At 36.5% G+C, this 23,574-nt stretch overlaps 1 protein-coding gene across 4 annotated transcripts in view; it reads left to right on the top strand.

Moving 5' to 3' along the window:
- PARD3B (par-3 family cell polarity regulator beta) overlaps nucleotides 1–23,574 on the top strand; it is a 1,021,205-nt gene that overhangs the window by 313,191 nt on the left and 684,440 nt on the right. For all 4 annotated transcript variants that reach the window (XM_063429810.1, XM_063429811.1, XM_063429813.1 and 1 more), the window contains 3 exons: nucleotides 2,088–2,449; nucleotides 4,573–4,712; nucleotides 7,937–8,065. In XM_063429810.1, coding sequence (XP_063285880.1) covers nucleotides 2,088–2,449; nucleotides 4,573–4,712; nucleotides 7,937–8,065 — 631 coding nt within the window. The remainder of the gene's footprint in view (nucleotides 1–2,087; nucleotides 2,450–4,572; nucleotides 4,713–7,936; nucleotides 8,066–23,574) is intronic.

Here is a 23,574-nt window from a genome sequence, read left to right as displayed (position 1 = left end):
ATACACGTAGAACTAAATAAATAAATATATATATATATATATATATATATATATATATATACATAAGTATATATCACTATATATAGATACATATTTTTTTTTTTAAATGATTATATATATATATATAATTCTATGTATATATTTATGTAACATTTTTACATAATTACCGGTAGCTCATTTTATTAATTTGCAGGACCTGCCTGACAACCCAAGCCGAAAGTCCAGGGAATTTAATTTGCTTGCACTATATTTAACCCTGTAACTTTCCAAGACACCATAAAACCTGTACATGGGGGTACTGTTTTACTCAGAAGACTTAGCTGAACAGTGAAATGTATTACAACAATGATCTCATCGATGAAAGTGAATTTTTTTTGCATTTTTCACACACAAATTGCACTTACACTGACAATATAATTGTTGTGATACGTTTTACGTTTTACACTAATATTTGTGTTCAGCAAAGTCTCCCGAGTATAACAGTACCCCTCATGTACAGGTTTTATGGTGTTTTCAAAAGTTAGAGTCAAATATAAGGCTTGTGTTTCAGTTTTTTCACATTGAAATTCGCCAGATTGTTTACGTTGCCTTTGAGACTGTATGGTAGCCCAGGAATGAAAATTACCCCCATGTTGGCATACCGTTTGCAAAAGTAGACAACCCAAGGTATTGCAAATAGGGTATGTCCAGTCTTTTTTAGAAGCCACTTAGTCACAAACACTGGCCAATATTGGCGTTCAAATTAGTTTTGGGGATTTTTCACACACAAACAAATATTAACACTAACTTTGGCCAGTGTTTGTGACCAAGTGGATACTAAAAAAGACTGGACATACTCCATTTGTAATACCTTGGATTATCTACTATTGCAAATGGTATGCCATCATGGGGGTAATTCTCATTCCTGGGCTTCCATATGGTCTCAAAGGTAACATAACCAATCTGGCGAATTTCAATGTGAAAAAAATGAAAAATGTAACACACTATATTTGACCCTGTAACTTCCCAAAAGACCATAAAACCTGTACATAGGGGGTACTGTTTTACACGTGAGACTTTGCTGAATACAAATATGTATATTTTATTGCAGTAAAAGCAAACAGTATTATGACATTCACAGTTAAAATGTCACGTAGAATTAAGAAAATTAAAAACAAAATCATTTTTTCTCCCATTTTTTTTTACATTTTATTCATATTACATTATGTTTCATAGCTAAATATTTGATGTTAAATTAAAGCCCTATTTCTCCTGAATAAAATGAAATATAATAAGTGTGGGTGCACTTAATATGAAAGAGGTGAATTACGGTTAGACAGACATATTGTCAAATTCCAGGTTTTTTTACGTTTTGTTTTGATCATAAAGTGTACATTTGGCTCAGTCCTTAAGGGGTTAAGTTAGAACTTCACGATAACTTCACTTTGTATGCTTACTTTAGCAAAAAAACAAAAACTCAGAGTATCTTTAGCTCTGTACAGTGAAAAAATAACTTGCAGAAACAACTGCAGCTTCTTCACAATGCAGGATGTCTAGTAAACCATTAGTTTTTTTGTTTGTTTGGGTTTTTTTTTATTTATTTTTTATTTTTTAAAGCAAAAAAAAAAAAACTATGATGGTGTTTTAAGTAAAGGGAATTTTTTTCATAGAATGCAATTTGTTTTTTCATCTTTTATGTCCTTTTCATCCAACAGTTTTATGGTGTGCAGTAAATCATAAATTAGAACATCCAAAAAATAGCTTTTGGTTGCCAAGACAACATCTGTCGTGTAGTTTTTCATTGCTCTGTTATGCAAAGGCTGTATGGTTTCTTTAGCTGGAGATACCTCCATCTTTATTGTGGTGAAGGATTAGAGTAATTCTGTTCAGTAAGGAGACATAATCAACAGGACACAACATATTAAATATATATAAATATGTTGTGTCTAACAAAGCACTAAATGTACCTTGATATTAACATTATTTTAGAAGCACATCAATTACTTAAAAGGTGAGATGATATAGTGTCCCTTTAATTGGGGATCTTTAAACCTTGCGCTGTTTAGTTGTTCAGTAATAATGGCACTTATTTTGTCTATCTGTAACAGAGCTCAAGAAATATTTCGCCAAGCAATGAAACAACGCAGTGTTCTAGTAGAAACTGTCCCACCCCAAAACAGAGACTTATATGAAAAATCCCTCATCACTTCGCTACCAATTTTGGATGATGATGATGATGAAGACGACATCCCAAATATAAAACCTCCTCCTCCTCCCATCTATGGAAAACTTGGCGTAAAGATGGCCGAACCAACTAATGGCATGGAGTCTGTAGGGATGACTTTGTACCAGTCACCTGCCAGTCCAAACCTGCTGTCACAAAGTGGCAGCTTCTCCTCACCATCTCTTTCTCCTCTCGGGTTTGGCAACAAGAAAAATGCCAAGAAGTTAAAAATTGACCTAAAAAAAGGTAACTCGGATTCTTATTATGTGGGTATCTAAATATTCAATAATTATAATACATTGTGATCCCGTAATTTGGCTTTGATGTTTTTTTTTTTTTTTACTAAACTTGAATTTGCCTAAGTGCCCAGAACCAGAAATCATATGTGAGAAAAAAATGGCTTAAAAAAAAAAAAAAAAAAAATTATTTGAGATGGTCATATGTGATTTAGTCATTCAGTAAAATATTTTAAATGTATAAAAAGTATGGAGTGGATATGAGATGTTACTACTGCCAAGCAACTTATAGGCTAAACCGCAATAAGGAATATAAGGCATGACTAAGGATTGCAAGTCCTGATTTATTCCCTCAAAGTTACAGAAAAAAATATTAGTTATGGCCAAAGAGCCTTTATCATGTCTTGTCTTAGAGGATTTCCTAATATTCAGAGTTAAACCCTATGCTCAAACTCCCACTACTCTTAGGTGGCAGCTGTGACTATTGTTCACATCAACTTCAACGCCTGTGTTCCCTATTAAGAGTTGATATGTTTATAGAAGGTTAGACAAATACCCCTCTTTGTCTCAAAAGAGATTTTTCTTATTTTAGCTGAAATAAGCATGGTGAATTGTTAGTGTAGGACTTACCTAAGAGGCTTTGCATTTACAGGGCAGGTGAGCTTACACTTTAATGGCCATCGGAGTGATACTAAAGAACCTCCAATTATTTAAATGTACATAGGGATTTGGGATCGTGCGCAAGTAACATTTTTTTTTTTTTAGTCTGGATCCTATATAAAAAAATGTGACAGGACATTGTTCTCACAATCATTATCATGGAAACATGCAAAAACATCTAATACAAATACAATAAAGTATATAAAAACATGTTTTTATTCAGTCATGCTATTCAGCTGCTGGTAGCAATAATGACTTATTGGATTCTTTACATGACTTACGATCTTATCTGCCTTATGGTTGTTATATTTCAGGACTGGATCATTCAAGCAGGCTATCATACTTAACTTTAGGGAGAGGCAGATAGTAAATCACATTTATTAAATCATTTTCGCTCCATTGCATAGCTTATTAAGGCCATGGACAATCATGAGTATTGTTTGAATCATTTTTGTTTTTTTCATTACTGATATTAAGATAAAGCTTTAGGTATATAGATGTATTGAACAATATATTTATTGATCTATTTATTTAATTAACAATTCTTTTACCCTTACACGGATCAAGGTAGTCAGCGATTGGCACTTCAGATGTTGTGGACTACATCTCCTCTGACAAAGTTACAATAGGGAATATATTTAAAAAGTTTGAGCTAAGCGGGTTAGTAATACTGAAGAAGGTTACACAAGTGGGGAGAGATCTCCAAACGTTTAAAATTACACTATTCCAATCTAGCCCATTATGGCCAAATTCTCTCTCTTCTCTATTTAACACTTTGACTTTGTCTGCAGTTGGACTGTCATTTAAATTACCGTAAATAATTAACTTAGTTTAACTTTTATGGATTTCTTCTACACATGGTATTGCAATTTTTTTCATTTTTTTTTTTTTATAACTCTTTATTTTAATCGTACATAAGCTAAAGAAGCTAATTTGCACTACCACAACAGCTGGGGCAAACAGATATTTTGTCACAATGTTACAGGAGCATCAAAAATATTGCACTTTTTGTTGGTATAAAGGGAGCTAACAGGTTTAAATTCAAAGCCTGCGTGTCTCCACAATAAACTTTAAACATAGGTAGGCATGGCGGTTAGCTTGTAGGTGTGAGGTTTTCTACCTAGATGAAACACTAGGTCACAGTAGGAAATATTCTTACTAAACTAGCTAAGTTTGGGCTAACCACTGAGAGGGAAGAGGACCGACCCTTTTAAGGGCAGAGTTAAAGCAATGGGAAATTTGAGACCTATCAGATTATGTAAGGGTATTGCAATTTCATAAGTGATGTGATGGCCTCTTGGAGTGTCAAGTTCCTGCAAATCTGATTTTAAAATGTTGAATACATCTAATCAGCTTAGAATGTCAACATATGATTAAAGAAAATGGCCATAGCTATACAATAATATAGATAGATATTTCTCTCTGACTTTTTTTTGCTAACTCTTAAAATTCTTTTTAACTGTGCTTCTCCAGGTGCAGAGGGTCTTGGGTTCACGGTGGTCACCAGAGACTCTTCAGTACATGGGCCTGGCCCTATTTTCGTTAAGAGCATTTTGCCCAAAGGAGCTGCCATAAAGGATGGACGGTTATTGTCTGGAGATAGAATATTGGAGGTATAAGAACACGGTCTGCTGTTTCATTACAGTCTTTTTTTTTATTTTTATTTTTTTGTGAATAAGCCATAATGAAAGGTCAGGAATACTCAGAATTCTCACTTAAATCCCATCATTCCGATGTTCAGACATAATTTATTAAACATGTGCGGTATATGCTGGCTCGCTGTATGTGGAATTTTGCTGATCGGAATGGAATTGCTAAGATTAGGCAAGATGACTGCAGAAATATCTGGAAGATGAAATTTGGATAGCAAACATTATTGTAATAAACTTGGTAAATTAAATATCAAAAGATTTAAAAGCAGTTTCACTCCCAGTTTACCGCCAGCATGTCTAATTTGCTTAAAACATGTTTAAAACCCTGTTCTACTACTTTCAATGCCAGTTTCCATAGTAGCGCAAACCTAAGGCCAAAGTAAAAGTCGAATTTCCGTTATGTGGGTGAAATGTACGGTTATCACATCACGTACTGCACAATTCCCCCTCTTTGGCTCATAAACCATCTTTCTAACCCTGGTATGCTTTTTCCACAAGTTGCTCAGAGCCCTTTAGCTAAACAGCTCACTGTAATGTGTACTGTAAACAGCAGTAAATGTTATTTTTAAATTAATTGGTGTGAATAAAATGCATTGTTCTTCACCTTGACATGTTTACCTAATTGCATGAATAGTGATTGCTAGGTCATTAGGTGATGAATTATCCTTAAAAGGAAACTCTAATATGCATATAATTGCTGTAGTGATTCAGGTACTTAGTCTGTCCCTCTAAAGAAACTCTCCAGGCACCATAACAAGTTTATCTCGATTAAGTTGTTATAGTGCCTTTAGGTCATAGGTGCCATCGTACCTAAGAGGTTAAACCATTCATGATCAGCTTAACTCCAAAGCGCTCTAGACAGTGTCTGTTGTCCTTGGATTCCTGTGTCTCCTCCTCTAGCCTAGGTATGTTGGTATGTCTTTACATGAACACATCACTTGCACCTCTAAGAGGTAACATCATGGTAGTTGTAGCTCCTTTAGGGATCTATGTTTTTGATTGGCCTGGATAGCTTACGTCAGAATTGCAAATATATTGAGAACCACACAGAATGGTAAACGGTGTAATTTGATACATAACATCCAGCTGCCTTTATTAACCTTGTAGCTGGGATCTCGCACCCATATTATTATTATTATTTTTATTTTTTTATAAAGCGCCGACAAATTCTGCAGCGTTGTACCATACTCCCTGATGTACTAACTGGCTGCCTAACCTCAGTCTGTGGTCTTGATGGGCTTACTGATATCCACTAAAATTTTGTGTTTATTTAAGTCCGATAACCCAGTTATGTGGTGGAAAGAACATTGATTAACATTGTGAGCTCAGTGAAGCCAGTCACACACACAACATTTTCGAACATTTGGGCCTCATTAGTGTCAGGCTGTTTTCTGACCATGCAGCGTGAAGCCACAACAAAGATAAAAATGTGTAATAATAGGATTGGTTTCACATCAATGATATAAAATCCTCAGAAACTTGTTTTGTTCCAGTACAGTTTACTACTATCCCAGGCATATGACAGCGTAGCAGTACATTTATTGGATGGGGATGTTGTGCCTTGACTATATATATTTATACATTTTTTTTTTTCCTCCTTACAACAAACTATATTTATTTATTTTTATCTATGGAGTTAGATTTATAAGAAATATGTGAAATTGCTCAATAAAGAGCAGGCGTGAAGAAATTCCCTGATCCCCTGTATATGACAAATAACAATATTCTTGTGGAATGTCTTGTTACATTGGAAAATATTACTCACATTGTTGAATTGGGAAGACAGAGTGTCCATTACTGTAAAGATGTAAGGCAGCCTTTTCATTTATTCTAGATCGGTGTCTTCTTTTGCAAATGCAATTCTTTAAACATTAGAAGGACGTGTTATGAAACCTATGTTTTCTCATTTCATTCATCCTCTGCGCAAACTTTGTTTAATTAATGTGGTGAGCTGGATGGATTCAAAAAGGTTAAAAAACTAATAATTTGGCATCTGCTGGAAAAAAGGAGAACTGGCAACTTTTGGCCTGGGGGAAAGTACAAAGGAATGCCCTTTTTTGGCCACATGAAATTGGCAGATCACAGTGTGGATGGTCCTATTTATGTGGAGCAATCACATTATATAGATTTGTCAAATAAATGCGGCTGGACTTGCAAGGTGTGACATCATATATCCCTGTAACCTCTGTCCGTATAACCTGCACAGGACAAATACATTTTCCCAGAGATCTGTGCGTGCCTAAGAGACACAGACTCTTTTCCCAACGGCTCCACTGCCACCAAATGACGGCTGGTGTATAGTATGACTGATATCATCACCGTTTCATCTCGCCCTGCAGCAGAGACGGATTAAGATCCCACATTTCCCTAGGTGGGTTACCAGTTTGACCATCCCCTTTCATTTTTCATATAGAAATTACTAATGTGGCCAAGCAAATTCATGGCTCTGGGGTCTAGCCAGTCGCTTATGATCGCCTCATGGTAAATCCTGCTCTGCCCTGCTGTCACTGGCAAACACTTCTAAGAACATCATGCATACTCATACTCATACTCATATCATATCAGCCTAATCAATTTCAGATACTGCACTTCACCAGGAAATATTCCCGTAGCCAGTTCAGCTCTGGAGAGCATTGAGCGCATAGGCCACCAACTCCTTGTACAAAATCCCACTGAGGGCTGGGCTAGCAAAAGCCTGCACAATTCCTGCCTACTGCCTTATTCTTTCAGAGCTGTGCAGAAAACTTAACATACATCCTACTATTTTAATTTTCAGAAGATTGGCTGGATGCTACCACCCCCTTTTGCAGCCCTCTTCGGTTAGTGGCCCCTGCCCCCCTTGCCTTCCATGGCATGCACGGTTTGCTTATGTCAGATGCTGTGCCTGTCCAGTGCTTTACTGTGTTATTGCCATGCATGTGCAATATGTCTTTAATTCTTATTTGTAAAATATAATCTAAACAAATGTCATCAGGATTGTGCAACAGGGACAAGTCTGTCTCAGTCCTGGAGTAGTAGTAAGTAATAGGTAAGTTGTGTTTTTAAAGGGTTTTGTTTAAATTTTCTTTTTCAATTTAAAGGGACGGCACCTAAATCTAATCAAGTAAAGTGAGTGTTCCTAAAGGAGGAAACCATGAACTCCGCAACGTTTGCAACATTCTAAAGATAACTTTTCTTTTTCACAGGTGAATGGCATTGACATTGCAGGGAAGACTCAAGAGGAGCTGGTGGCCATGCTGAGGAGTACTAAACTGGGCGAAAGTGTCTCGATGGTCATTGCACGGCAGGACGACGCCTTTCTACCACGTGAATTGGTAATGTTATTATCACACGGCAACCTGAGTGCTCTGCATGGATGTTTGTTACCTTAACCACTTCTCTAAGAGAGAGACGCCTGGCCGCAGACTGCATGCTGTGCTTTACACTATATCAAAATCAGTGGTGATTTACTATCAGTCCATGAAATTTGATTTCCAATCCCTAGTGACATCAGCAGCTATGGGATGTGGTTTTGTCATGGATATCACACAGCTCCTGATTTATAGAGAAGTCCATGAATATATCTAGCTCTCGAGAAAATGTATAGATGATTTAAAATGGCCATGACAAGTCATAAAACGTAACCCTGCAGGATTTAAAAGGTCTGCCGAGGTAAAGCGGAATGCTGATTTGATCCCAGCATGATAGATGTGTGGCTTAACAGCCTTAACTCATCTGTTGGCATTTCATAGCTCTTGCTGTTTCAGTAAATACTTTGAAGAACTATTAATAGGTATTAAAATATAATGCAATTAGAACTTAAGAAATATTACAAATATCAGTCAAATATATCTGGGAGCTTTTGCTTTGAATTACTTTTTTTTTTTTTTCTTCAGGGTATTAAGTTCTCTTCACTTTTAAAAAAAAAGTACAGGTATAGATTTCTGCTATACAAAAATCTACACTGACCAAAAGCAAAACCTGTACATACAAAAAATATCACACAATAAAGTTTCTATTCTTATTTTAGACTGATAGTATATTACGTTATTTTGACTTGTCCAAATCTTTCAGTAACTCTACCTACAAACATTTTTATTCCCAAAAAAACGTGTAATTAAGATGTTGGCATTTCACATTATTACTGGAATGTAAGTTGCTGTAATCTTTATTTTTTTTATTTTTGTATTAACAATTCTTTTTCACACTTTTTGTTTTTTCTGCTACTTTTCATTCCAAGTATTCAAATTTACAAAAAAAAAAAAAAATGTTCTTAAAATATAAAATCGTAATGAAAAACATACTAAATAATCTGATGGATTAATGCAGGTAGGAGCTGAATAAAAATCTATATATATAATATATTAAATATTTTTTATAAATACGTATTTTCTACGGACCCTCCTGTTTTTCCCTCTGTTGTTTACTTCTCACTTGATTTGTGAATGTAATCAACATGGAGTGACTGTCGAACCTGAAACCTTGCCTCCTTTCTCCCTGTTCATGTTTAGCATTGCACTGCTTGGTTAGTCTTTAATTTGTGTATATTTCACTTCAGAATTCAGGAATTCTTCCCAAATTTGGCCAAATTGCAGTTTTGTCGGAAACTAATCTTTACTGCTTTTAGAAGGGAATATGGAAGCAGAACGTGAGTTGAGGCCTCAGAGGTGGCATGCCAAGAGCATAGTACACATACCTTCTCAAATGCAGCAGGATGCACAACCATAAAGGAGGCCTGTCAGCCCGTCAAGTAGAGCTATATGGTGTGAGAAACTGGACTTCTGTTAGCATAATTGCAACAAGGGTGAACTTGAGATATTTGTGGACACAGCAAAACCCTAGCCACTAGGATTTCCAACTATGAAAAGTCTAATTGGTGTCAACCTCATATATTCTCATTACTTTTTAAATCTTAGGAGTTAAAAGTAAGTGCCAAGGAATTTAAATAAAAATGGGGAGAGAAAAAAGTCGGGGAAGAGGCAAGGAGGTAGTCTATTTTTTAATTTTTTTTTTTAAACTCGTTGGTGATTTTATTCTCGTGTCCCAAATCATGACTTGACTCCGTGTATCTAGAAATGTTAGGGAGATATGGACACAAAAAAGGAGAAGAATAGGAGGATTACCAATATAACATATTGATATAGTCAAATACTACATACGGTAAAAAAAATACTGTATGCAGTATTGGACTATATCAATCTGTTATATTGGTAAACATTTCTCAGGGGTTATCCCCCAAGTAGGAGTTTACACTAAGATTGGCTCCTGTTCTCTTTGTTTCTGTCCCTTTTCTCTTTCATTTCTATAATGTTAGGGGGATATGCAACAACTTTCCAGACTACTAATCGTTTTACAAACAATATTTTATCAATACAATCTTTGTTTCTCCAAGCTTTGGTAGAAATTAAAGATGTCTTCTCCTTTTGACAAAATTGCTAATGTACACATCAAGAAGAAGGACCCATTATTTGTTTAGGGTAAATTACATCCCACTGCTGCTTCGGGTATGTTTTTCCCTTTCTGTGAGAAATGTGTGACTAATTTCACCATTTCTCATATTTACCAGGTTGTCATTAATCCAGTTCTTAAATTTCCTTCCTGTACGCCAATGTTCTTATTAGTCTCAAAGGCCCACCTTATTTTCTGTCTGTAACGCAGAGCCATTTCTATTTAATCCCCTGCCTATATGAAACATATCACTTCCAATGGAGACAAAGAATGTCTTGTTCTGCCTTATCTTGATTGATGTAGGTGTGTAAAGCTGACCCTCACATTGAAGAACAGGCAGGATGAAGGTCTGGTCAAATGCTTCCTTCTCCCGTCTATCAAAGAAATCTTGTGTTGTCATCTGCATGGCAAAACGAGACATGTGGCTTGCACAAAATTGCTTTCCTTGCTGTCTTCTCCTGTGATCACTTTCCTTGTTGCACAGTTAGTTTTTTTTTCTCTTAATTGTTTGTGTTTCCTCATTGTAACTTTCTCCTGTTTACTTTTGCGCTATACACAAGTCATGGTCACGGGAAGTTGTGCTAAAGGGGTCATCTCTGGCTTCTGACCTTGCATCGTTTTAATTTTACTTTAAATTAAACTTTAGCTAGGCAAATATATATTTTCTGTGATCATTTAAAATCTGTAATTAAGAGTTTACGGAGGAACAGTCACATCTTAAATGGTGACCATTCAATGTTCGGTCGCTTACAGTAAAAGCTATTGATACATCTTTTTCAATAACTTTAAAAAAAATAATTTATATAAGATAACCATATTATGTACATGGTACTATCTTGGCAACTCATTATTCATTTTGAAAAGTAGCTCAGTGACCTACTGTACAAGTGTCATAAAATTACATTAACATAAAATGTGCAATACTTTATTAGACTCCCCCTCCTGATCACAGGGGGTCTTGCTACAAGATGGAAAGGCAGTGCTGATAAACAAAATAACATATTTTGAACGGTTTCCTGGGTTCTGAATATAATGTGCTAAATACTCCAACTACGAACCCTCTGAAAAAAATTATCTTTTTGGATCCTGACCCAGGGGTTAAAAAACAGTAATTGATACCCTTGGACACCTTCACATAATGCAAGGGCATTGTTTTTTTCTGTATTTTATATGTTTCATTATCTCAATACTCTTTTCTATTGTCTTCAATCAGTTGGTTATTTTCTCTATTTAAAAAAACAAAACAAAATCGGCACAACCGATTTTCTATTTTTTTGGTTTATTCCTATTTCTGGGGTTTGTGAGGGAGCCCCCGATACATTAGGTTTGCTGCCCATTATTTAAAATATACCCTCTGATTGGTCACTCAGCGCTGATCCACTTATCTTTCACTATTGGGATTATAATATTTTACATTGTAATCCATGATGCCATTCACCAAGCTATAATATAATGTAAACCAATACAAAAAGCACAATACATAGCTAAAACGGTACATTAACAGGATGTGTGTAAGTATCTTTCTTATAGAGACAAACATTTAAATATATGCTTATATGAGAATTGTCTAGAGCTATTTGAATGCATGCATTCAGGTTGTGGTTTTGTAAGCATACTGTTTGTTTGATTTAGTGCAGCATATGTTCACAAATTGATATATTTACATTTCGGTCTTTGCCAAATCATGCAGGGCTGTTGATCAAAGTTATAAAGGATCTGTCACATTACTAGTTTTGATTTTTGATAGTGCATTCATCACTGTAAACACTTTTGATGAACAGGGTTTTGTCAAATAGCAATCAGAAGTTTATATAAAACCATGTCTATGTGCTGCCTTCACCAGCTATATAATATGCGAGTATAGCTCTGTGTGTGCAAATTTATTTTAAACACTTCTCCAACAGTATTTCAGGGCAATTTAAAGTCGCTTGTCTCTTATGAAAATTTGGGTTCTAACCTCAGGCCTCCCAACTGTATTATTTTTTCCAGGACAGTCCCTATATTAGAATGCTGACCTGCTGTCGCCAAGTAGCACCGCATGATTGCCTTGTAGACTGTGTGGTGGAGGGTGGAATCATGCAGTAGGCAATGCATGGCCCTGAATGGAGGAAGCCAGCCAGGATGCCGTCTGTCAGTCTGGCGTACTTGACACACTGTGGGTGGGGCTGTCCAAAATTATGCATGTTGTGCAATTATCAAGGCCTACCCGCCCATTTCGATTACATACTTCCCAATGTTGGGTGGTATGTAGCCTTCACTTAGGATCTAGCTTCATCACTTGCTTGCATCACTGCGTATCTGCATGAACAACTCTCCTGCAGTTTAAATGGACACAGTAGGCACTATAATCATTTAATCTGATTGAATTGATTATAGTGATTGGAGTCCTCAGAGACTGTCCCTTCATTCAGGATTAAGACCTCTTTAAGGAGTCTCTAAATATTACACAGACACTGAATAAGGATCTCTTGCCACCACAGCCTAGCCCAATTGGGGGGGTATGAGTAAGCCCAAGATTACACACTTCCTGCTAGCAATACCAATTCATACCAGCAATGGTATTACATTTTCAGCCAATTACGCCTCCTATTGCTGCGTAGGCTAATGCTTTATCATTAGCCCAAGCATCACAGATGGGCTGCAGGGGACTCTTGTTTAGCATTAAAACATTAAATATATTTTAAAAGAAGGATGGCACCAGGGGACTACTGACACTATATACTCTTCAGTAAGATGAAGCAGCTGCATAGCCTACTGCGTCCCTTTAAGCATCTTCAATATATTTGTCAAGTACCTGTGTGTGGAGGAATGGGGTGCTAACGCAAAATCTGTTCGGGACTATTGTATCATTGTTTGGGAAAGCACCCAGAACATGCATTATTTAATCATGGTTCTGTTGGAGACTGAAATGTATGCACTTGTTAATCTGTTCTAGAATTCTTAATAATTAATGATCGGATTTTTTCATGTGTGCAAATCTGCTTACTTTTTCCCATATAACTTCCATGATTTTATTCCCGATGGCCGTGTTAGTTAGAGGACATGAGTCCATATTGGCTTCATTACGGATATATTATATATGTGTGTGTTCAGAGTGCTTCCCTCAAAATCATTTGATTTAAATGCTCTGGTCGTGCCTTTTTAGAAGCAGGTGTCAGAATAAAATTATATTGATGCAGGTTTATTAAAAACTAGAACGTCATACTGCGAAAACGAAATATCATAAGTAACATTTACATGTTTGTAGAATTACAAAAAAAAATCCATGTGTGATAAAATACACTTTGACTTTTACCCTGACATTATTCAACGAGCACTCTGGGCAACATAACTCTATTGGAAGATGTTATGGTGCCATGATGTTCCTGGTACTGGCTTAGCTTAAGAGGCAAAACTGTTGACGAACACAAGTTTAACCTCAAAGTGTTGAATTCACCTATCAGCTCTGCCTATCTTTTTTGACTTTGGTCTGGAACAGGATTTCTCGGAAAGGGGTGTCACAGATAGCATCAGCTGACGCTCCTAGCATATCCGTAGCTCCACATTAAAAAAAACAAAAAAAAACGCTTCCCCTCCGCCTACTACGGTTGTTCCTGTCCTTTGCGTCCTTATTCAAGCCTCAAATAAAAGCATAGGAGATGGGCAGAGCTGATCAGCACTGTATTGAACCCTATTGGGTAAACTAGTGTCAGGGACCTCCTGGCACCATAAAAACTTAAATCTATTATGTTGTTATGGTGCCCAGACTGTTCCTTTAAGGCTGCCAAACTGAATATTTCCGTGAGGATACTGGATGACATATTTGAAATACAAGCAATACCATGAATAGGACTAGCTAATTATTGGTTTAAACTCCTTTAATTGATAGACAGTCATGGCACAATTAATGAGTTAAATACATTTATTACTATAGCTTTGAAACAAAGACACCTCTTTAGAATTTAGATCAGCATTCGGTGGTCTTTTGAATGTTCTTGTACTACTTGCGTTTTTTCACCAATAACTCCTGGGTGCAGTCCGAAACCATTTGAAAAGTGGAGTGGTCCTCCAACCATTGCTCCAAACCATGATTGGTTTCCCGTGATGCTTAGCCTATTTAGCTGCTTGCACATCATCGGAAACATACCAAATATTGTCTGGTGGGCCAAAAATGCATTCTTACTACAGTTTTTCCATTTGTTGCAAAACTGGATTCTACCAGGTTCTTATTTTATATATGTTTTTATTTTTACATAGAATTTGTGAAGTCAATACACATCATCCACATGCGATTGTTTTGTATTTATAGATCATTGTTTTCAACACTTTAAAATACAAAAAAGTAATCTTTTAAATGGTTTCTTAAAAACCACATTGTCAAATGAATCCCACACATCTTATCCACATCGATTAGTTAAAAGTTGTGAAATATAATCAATTGTTATTCCTTTCTGTTGTTTAAGCTTAAGATTTTTTTTTGTTTGCTTTATTCTAATGCAGATTCCTAAAGGATAATCCGAGGCTTTAACTAGTTTATGATAACATGGAACTAATTTGACCTAATTGTCCAGTTCCTTGGATTAGAAAACCAATAGCGCTTAAAATGTTGTTGTCTTTTTACACCTTCTTTAAGTAAGGATTCACTTAAGTGAGGTGTTTTTATGGGATTTACTTATCTCTTCGCTTGGATCTTAAAGTAGAGATTTTTACGGAAAGGCTCAACTCATTGTCGTAAATCTTCCTACCCCATGAATTTCTAATCTCACATGTCTTTAAAAAAGAAAACACCTTGCAGTTGGGCAATGACTGTATGAGTACATTTTATCTCACACCCAGTATGTAGTCGGTTCTATTTCATATGCCAGTTCTTGTATTGGGGAATATTTTGAAGAACAATTACAAGGCAGTTTTAATAGTGGTGAAATTGGGGAATATTTTCATCTGTTGCAATTTTAGCTTAATTCATGCGGCATCCATTTAAAAGAGATATTGCAGGTTGACTGACATCTGTCATTTAGTCCCTAACCCTCCATAATAGTCTGAATGAGAATTAGTGGCCTCGTGAGGATTAAATGTCTACTTATATATATATTCACTAATTTCTTCTAGGGATACACGTGATCCTGCTAATGCATGTACAATATTTTGTCAATTGTCTTCTAGTTGGAATAAGAGTTAATCATTCTTTGTTATCCGTGATAAAGATGGAACTTGTTAAATTGTGTTTCTAAATTAAACAAATATATCATATTTAAGATCTAACCGCGATTGAAACTCTGGTTAAATATTTCCAGAATCCTATCATCTTTGCACAGTGTAGACAAAGCTATGGTTGACAATACTTGTATCACAGTTATGTTACTAACAGAGATTGCAAAAGCTAGCTAATTACTGGATATATATTTTCTTCTGCAGCCAGCCAGGATAATTCCAATTCTCCTATATTTACATTACAGACTTTTTCAAATTATTCTGACCCTTTTATTAATTGTCTTTAAAGTCTCCAGCTGGCCTAAAGTACAATTCTCCTTATCCTTTCCACTCTTTAAAAAATGTATTTCATCTTTCCCGTTAACTTATATATTTTAAATATATATTTTTTTAAATAAAAATAGATAAAAAAAATTTTTTTGCAACAAAATCCAGTAAAGTACTGTATATATTATCAAAACACAGAACACTCTGCATTGTTTTTAAAAATATGATTGTATATCGAATTCCTTAACCAACTCACAAGACACATTATCAGATCTATATTTTCATCATTTGACCCTTTTGAGAAAGTGTTGTCATTTCATTCAGTAAGTGGGTGTAAGACTTTTATCAGACATATTAAACGTTATATTAAACGTTATGCTTTGTAGTCATCTACCTTATTCCGTCCTGAGAATAAACTTGACGTGTCAGAAACTTCTCAAGGTTATGCTTCAGTGCAGGTTTTTCAGGGGTAATATACCTTCCGGTTACGGAATTTTATCTGAGTAATGTGCAATTATAGAATGCCATGCACACGGACAGAAAGACATAGCGCAGTGTGAAATTGGTATTGCAGAGGGCAACAAGGATGATTGAAGGTTTAAAATTTAATGGGAGATTAGCTGGACTTGACATCTATAGTTCGGGAGAAGAAGAGGAAAAAATAGGGATGACCTCTTCAAGATACCCACTGTACTGTAGAATAAAAAGCTGTATTGATTCCTGCAAGCTGTTTGAAATAGCAACTAATTTGAAAACAAGAGGATGTGTTCTTCAGTTAAAGGGGGAAAGCAATATAGTAAATAACCAGTTTTAGCAGTGTTATGTCGTGTTGATGTATGTCATCTCTGTGACATTACAGTAAGCTGAGTTAGGCACATCTGTCTTTGGGAACGACTGGTTAAAAAAAAAGGGGAATGCACAATCTTAATAGAATGCCTCTTAAAATACTATTTTATAGAATATGGTTTCTGTTTGTAGAACATTTGTATAGTTTAAATAAAAATAGTGAAATGTACTAATGTACAGTGCTGAGAACAAAAATGCATACTTTATTTTGCTGGAAAAATATTGTTGAGAATTGTCATATATGTCTTTGGGAAATGGAAGATTGGTTAAAGGTCCTCATGCCTTCCAAGTATTTATCGTTGTCCACCTATTTTTTGGAGGATAGTGAGTGTGTAAAATATATATCTCTATGACTTTGGTCAAAAAGTCACTGAAAATTCTCGGAACAGTCTCCCCTTCTTCAAACCAATATCACTTTTTTTTACCATTTGAAATGATGGAAGGTATAGCGCTACATAATCTTGCTTTATTTACATTGGCATCAAAGGAACATTCCAGGCACCATAACCACTACATTATGCTATAGTGGTTATGTTCCAACAGCAACCAAGTGCATCCCTCCCTCCCCATTGTAAATAGTCATACCATTTTGAAACAGTCCAACAGCTGGGGTTCTGCCTGCCTCCACTACATAAGCCAGATGTTTCTAAGCAGGAGCTTCCTAGTAGCCCAGGGCTAGCTCATTGGCTGAGAGCATCAGCTGATCACCCTCAAACAATGAGCCTTAGCTCAATGCGCTGCACCACCTGACTTGGCTCAAAGAGGTTTCCGCTCTCTGGCTGAGGAAGTGAAAGCAGGGAGCGATACTCTGCAGACCAACGGGTAAGAAGTCAAACTGTTTTAGAATGTTTTGACACCTTTCACCAGGGGTGCCAAGGCACGTTTGGAGTGTTAATTAAAAGGGAGACTGTAGACACCCAGACCACTTCTTAACAAAGTGATCTGTGTGCCATGTCTCCCCCTCCCTTCATCCACAGCCACTAAATGTGCTACTGAGCAAATAGCAGAGTAAAACTCTTCTATTTCTTCCAGGTGGTTTCACAGGGACCCTCTGATTAGCACAGAGCTGCATTTTGCCATGCAAGCGCACTCGGCTCCCAATTTTTTCCTATGGGAAAGCGTTGGATTGGCTAAGATTATCAATCTTGACCTGCGGAGACTGCAAGGGAGAAAAGTTAAGTGTAAATATATATATATTTACCCTCCCTGCAATTTGGGGCCAGCTTTGGGAATATACATTTGTATTCCTAACCCTATAGTGTTCCTTAAAGGATACCTTAAACAGAAAGATGTGAATACTTCAATGCCACCTTCCAAATTAACCAGAGTCATGCTTTGTTTTTGTTTTTTGTGTTGGAAACAATGTGATTGTGTTGTCCTAATTTTTTTAAACAGCTATATTTTACAGAGTAAGGAAATACAAGCTCATATCACATCTTGTTTTATAGACAGAGGAAGTAGGTCAGTAGAGTAATATTATAAGCATTCACAGACAGTACCAAGCCATTATCCAAATAGCCATTAATACTAATTGTGCACGTTATTTCCTGCCAGCTGTTGTTATGGAACAGCGGGAGAGGGAGCTGTCTGCTAAACTAAGGAGACAACCTTGATTTCCTTAATTACCAAAGACCATGGAGAGTGTCCTCTAATTAGTACATTACGCAAGGTGCATTTCCAGATAATAGAAGCCAGAGTCCATCTGTTGATGCACATTAAACCATGGGCTGCCTCAAATGCATGTCCACCCCCAGCAATGAAGAGGTTAAAGAAGACTAATTATATCACATGGCAAATTGACTGATGGCATATTTGCAAGCAGTCAGTCTGCCATTGCTACAAAGGCAAAACATAGGGGTATCTCCACTTTGTATTCACTGTGGCATTTACAACAAAGAGGTTTATTTGTTATATTGGGACTTGCAGAAATTAACAAGGACATTCTAAATTATAGGCCAAAAGGGCAAAGTTTAAAAAAAAAAAAAATGAGAAATGTCCTAATTATTTGACCTAAAATTTTAATGTGATGTTGTAATTTATTCACTAAAAGGTAAGTTCTGGTGAAGTGATATGATTTGACATCATTAAATTAGCTCTGGCTGTGTTTATAGCCAACTGCTCATAACTAAACTCCTGGGCAACTGAGCAAATCATAATTTATTTCACTGATGCTTGGGAACAAAAATCTTGTCTGTGGCATTATTTTTTTTATTATGGTATTATTCTCTCAGTGTGAACTATATTCACAGTATCTGAAGGTTCTTCCTGGTTGCTACATATGTAAAGAACAAACACATGTCTATGTGTAAAACCACCTAAGTTGCATTTTTAGATGTCTGACAATACTATAGACTATAGAAAACCTGGACCTAAAGCAGCTTCAATGACAGTGAAATTACAGGGACATAATACACCAACACTGCTTAATCAAAGGGATTCTGCTGTGTAAGAAATACACTATAGTTCCTTCTGCTTCTCCGCCTCCACCCTCCACAGCCGGCATGGAAAGGGTTAAAAAAAAAAAACCTGATTCCAGCGCCTATCTCCCTTGCCGCTGGGTTTGCGCCCGCCTACTCAGTCATCCGATGGGGGAGGCCTAGTGCGCATGCATGGCGAGCGCATCAGGCCCTCACCATAGAAACATATTGTTTAAATGCTTTCTTATGGGGATTTTACTGACACTGTATGTACTCATGCATAGCGTGAGGCCGTCCAGCGTCAGTTAGGCCTCCAAAAATTGCTTCGCCCCTGATTGACAGCCGCTAGAGGCAGGGTTAGTCCTGCAATGTAATTATTGCAGTTTCTCAAAAACTGCAATTATATGCATTGCAGGACTAAGTGGGACTAAGACAACACTCCCAGAACACTTCAAAGGGCTGAAGTGGTCTGGGTGCCTGTAGTGTCCATTTAAACTAAAGTTGATTTTAGTACCTATAGTGTCCCTTTTAACTTCTAAATGGGAGACAATTGAGCAGTGAGAATGCAAAAAAACATGATCTATACAGCAAAACTGCATCATGAAGACAAAGTAGTCCACTATTTTTAATTATAATATTTCAACGCAACACATCCAGATTTTCCAAATATTTTTTTTGTCGCCAAAAATCTTTTGAGATCTTGAAGTCCCTTTAGCTATAGCACATAAAACAAAAATGTCAGTTTAGTTAGCGACTTTTTTTCTTCTGTTTCTTTCCACTTTAACGCCTTTTAAGTAGGTCTATCCAAAACCAATAAAAACATTCACCCCCACCAAACGTAAAATAAATTTTACTGCAATACCTATGTGACTCCTCTAGTAATCTTTGGTTATTCCCAAATCTGCTCAAAAAGTGCTTTTATGCATATGAAACTGCCTATCACAAATACAATCGTGACAAGTCATGTAGGAAACAAGGTAAAAAGAAAACACATAGTCGAGGTTACGGGTTTGGTGGGAAAACGACACAAGGCCATCAAACCGTGATTTGTATTGAAATACTGTATTGTTTTTCTGACATTAACATGGAAAAAAAAAGCACAAACGAAATGACCTGTCTCTGCTTCAGCTCAGACACACTCTCAGGAAGGATGGCAGGAAGTGCAACAAATTGTCTAATTTTATTAGAACTTCTCGGCACATAAATATCATTAACTACTTCAAGTCAATGCTTTTCCTTTGTGTTAAGGTAATCTGAGGTCACGCGAGCACCAGTTTGAGGTTTCTGAAAGTTCAGTGTTTTAGCATATTGACTTGCAGAACGCTGGGATTGATAGCATGCTTTTGGTTTAGTTAAACAGTTCTGTCTAACATGTGAAACTCATATCACGCAATGCTGTATAAAATGATCGTGTTCTACTTTAGGGATATTAATGTAAAACAAGTTGTTTGTATTCCTATGTAAAAACATCTATGTTTTGCTAACACAACTTCTTGTCTGCTTGAAAGCCAAGGTGAAGTAACCAGGTTAATTTATAAAAGCGTCAATTTCTATTGAAATCTGCACTTTTTGCAAAATGCAAAAAAGAAGGCACACTCTTCACACACAAAGCTCTTCAGCAAGTTAAAGTGCTTTAGGGGTCTAGAGTGTACCTTTAAACTGGAGCTGTCACTTACCAGGTTTCTAAATATTCTGTTTATTTAACCCTACATTTACCCAAATGCGCTTGCAAAGTGTGAAATGTAAACATTGAAATCTACACCATGTGCATCTTGGCTTCCTTTCAGTTAATGCAATACGATTTGTCCCTTGCATGTGGCGCTCGGCTTAGAGAAAGCATACATAGAAGAGGATAAATTAAACAACGCTTGTATTTCTACAACTAATTTTCAGTGTTTGACTTGGTTTTTCCTTGCCCAAACTGGATTACCATGTAATCTGCTAAATCTTTAATATCAAGTTAAAGCAAATGGAGCATCTCATAAAACAAGGTTTAACATAACTTATAGCAGGCGACGGGAATAGTGATGGTGCTCCTTTAATCAGCAGGACTTTTATACGTGTCATCAGCCAGCTAAAGGAATCAATTGTAATAAAGGAGCCTGTTGTCATTACAGGAGGTAGTTGATACATGGTTAGATCCTAATCTAGGCTGAGAAAAGACTCAAGTTCAGCCTTTCACACATTTTTATGCTGTTGATCCAAAAGAAGGGAAAAACAAACTAATTAGTAGTGAATGCCAATTGTGCCACAAAAAAGGAAATTCCTTCTTGACTCCATAATAACAATCAATTGACAATCAATTTCTGCTTTTATCAACAAACTATTCCTGATACAATGCTGCATTGTGCAGATGCTCACGGTCAATCCCTATATGACATATCGCTAGAAAATATACAGTGTACATACAGTGTACAGTGTAAACCTAGCTAAATTAAAATCTAGATCTGTTCTGTATGTTGTGTTGTATTCTATATTATTTACTATAATATGCACAGTGACATAAATATGTTTTATATCAGCAAGGGATACTTGGTTAATAAGTACAAAGAACCACAAGCAGGCTATGACATACAGAAATCATTAAACTACTAAGAAAAAAAAAAAAGTACTTTTCATACTTCCAAAAGGTGCTATCATCACAGTAGGTATTCTATGTGATGCTCATTTGTAGCCCGGGAGCAACATACATAAACTAACAAATCTAAATATTATGTTTAAGGAATTTTCCACTGTGCAAAAAAATTAAAATAAATTACATACATGCATTTAATTATGGATTTTTTTTTTTCATTGGAGGTATATATAAAAAACATTGCAAAATTTGCAGATCTTTGCAAGCCCTCCTCTCCTAACCCAGCCCAGATTTTCTGTTGCTGTCCAATCACAGACTCTTTGAAAATCCTCTGCAAATCAGGTGCTCCGAGCAATTGACTGCCTCATGAGTTTAGCTCCACTGAGCTAAGCAACCAGGAAGTAACAGGACTGGTTGTCTGATTGACAGCCTGTGGAGTTTAACAAGATGTATTAATAAAAGTGCCAAATTTCTGAAATCTGTGCTTTTTGTAGAATGGAACATAGATGGCCCACTATTCAAACATAGCTGAAATGATTTACTGGTCTAGAGTGTCCCTTTGAGTTTCTAAGTAAAACAATATGGAAAAAAAACATCATTCTGGCTAAAGATAATAGGAGCAATAGGCTCTTGAACAGAGCAAATGATCACAGATAAAAATTTGTGATGCATACATGACCATGGATAAAAGATAATTAAATAGAAGTCTAGAATTGAAAAGCTAAAATTGCCATTGAGCGATAACCAGACTTGCTACGTTTACAACCGCTGTCATGTTCAGTCCAAATGTATTATTTTAGAAGATTACAAAACAGTCACATGGCAGTGGAGCAAAGTTGCACCTTGTAACTTTTGCCATTTTTCACGCCTATGATTCAAAAAAAGTTCAGCTTTATTTGTTGTTTCTCGGTTGTGGATAATTGCGAAGAGAATCAGCTATAAAAATTCTCAGCAGCTAATGAAGACGCACGCATACAGAGCACCTTAATATAACCCATACAAACCCCCAACTATACTTGCAATTTACAGCTTTTCTGTATCACAGTGAGGCTATAACATCTTTGACTCATGGGTCACTGGAATAATGCCAGACAGAACTCCCGAGATGTCAGATATTTTCTCAGTCCACTAAGGCCAACATAAAGGCTTTATTTAATGATATCCACAATAAGTTCCAATGTCAACATTGACAGGTCATATAGCGGTTGCAGAAGAGAATTTAGGGGTAGTGTGCGTGGCACAGTCAGCCAGTGATTTTGCTTTTGGGAGGAAACAGAAAGGCTATAATGATCTGCTGACCCAGGTAGCAATATTGGAAGACAGGAAGAAGGCACAACACCTTTGAATTCCGTGAATCCCAGAACAAATTATGGTGGAGGAACTTCCACACTATATCAGCAGATTACTTTCTACCCTCCTATCTCCTAAACATGCTAATCAACTGGTGGAGGATGGATGTCTTTAGATTGCTACACATACTAAAACCCCTCTCGAGATCCCAGGGACGTTTTGGTGAGGTTCCAGAGAGAGTCTCATAAGACTGTACTATTGATGGCAGTGAGAAATCTGCCAACCTTTACTTTTTAGAATGATTAATTTGTAGATGTCCCCCTGCATACTGTGCAAGGGAGGCAATTATTTCAATCACTTACTAAAATCCTGAAGGATTAGGAAATATCATGCAAATGGAGGCATCACTGTCTCCTAGCTGTCAAGGATGGTCGCTCCTTTAACATTTCTCATTTGGCAGTGGCTCCACCTTTTTTGAAAGTCTAAGTCGGGACATTTTATAAAAAAATGGACTGGCTCCTTAATCTTAATAAACCACTTCCTCTGAGTGATTGCTTAGGTTTTAGTATTTCTTTTTGTACCATTCTGCTTTTATTTTACTTTCATTGTTGCCAATATCTATAAGGGTTTCCCCCCTACTCTATGTCCAGGCAACTTATTTCCTTGGTTTATTTTCAGATTTAATTATAATTGTAGCAGTCATGCTATGTTGCGTCATCGCCAGAGACAGGCTGGAGCCAAGGAGCAATAGGGTTTTGGATATTTTGTTAAATTAAAATTGCAAGAGTCAGTTTAATGGATGGGTTAATCA

The sequence above is a fragment of the Pelobates fuscus genome, chromosome 8, assembly GCF_036172605.1.
Source record: "Pelobates fuscus isolate aPelFus1 chromosome 8, aPelFus1.pri, whole genome shotgun sequence".
Classification (NCBI taxonomy): domain Eukaryota; kingdom Metazoa; phylum Chordata; class Amphibia; order Anura; family Pelobatidae; genus Pelobates; species Pelobates fuscus.
This window is presented reverse-complemented; position numbering and strand designations above follow the sequence as displayed.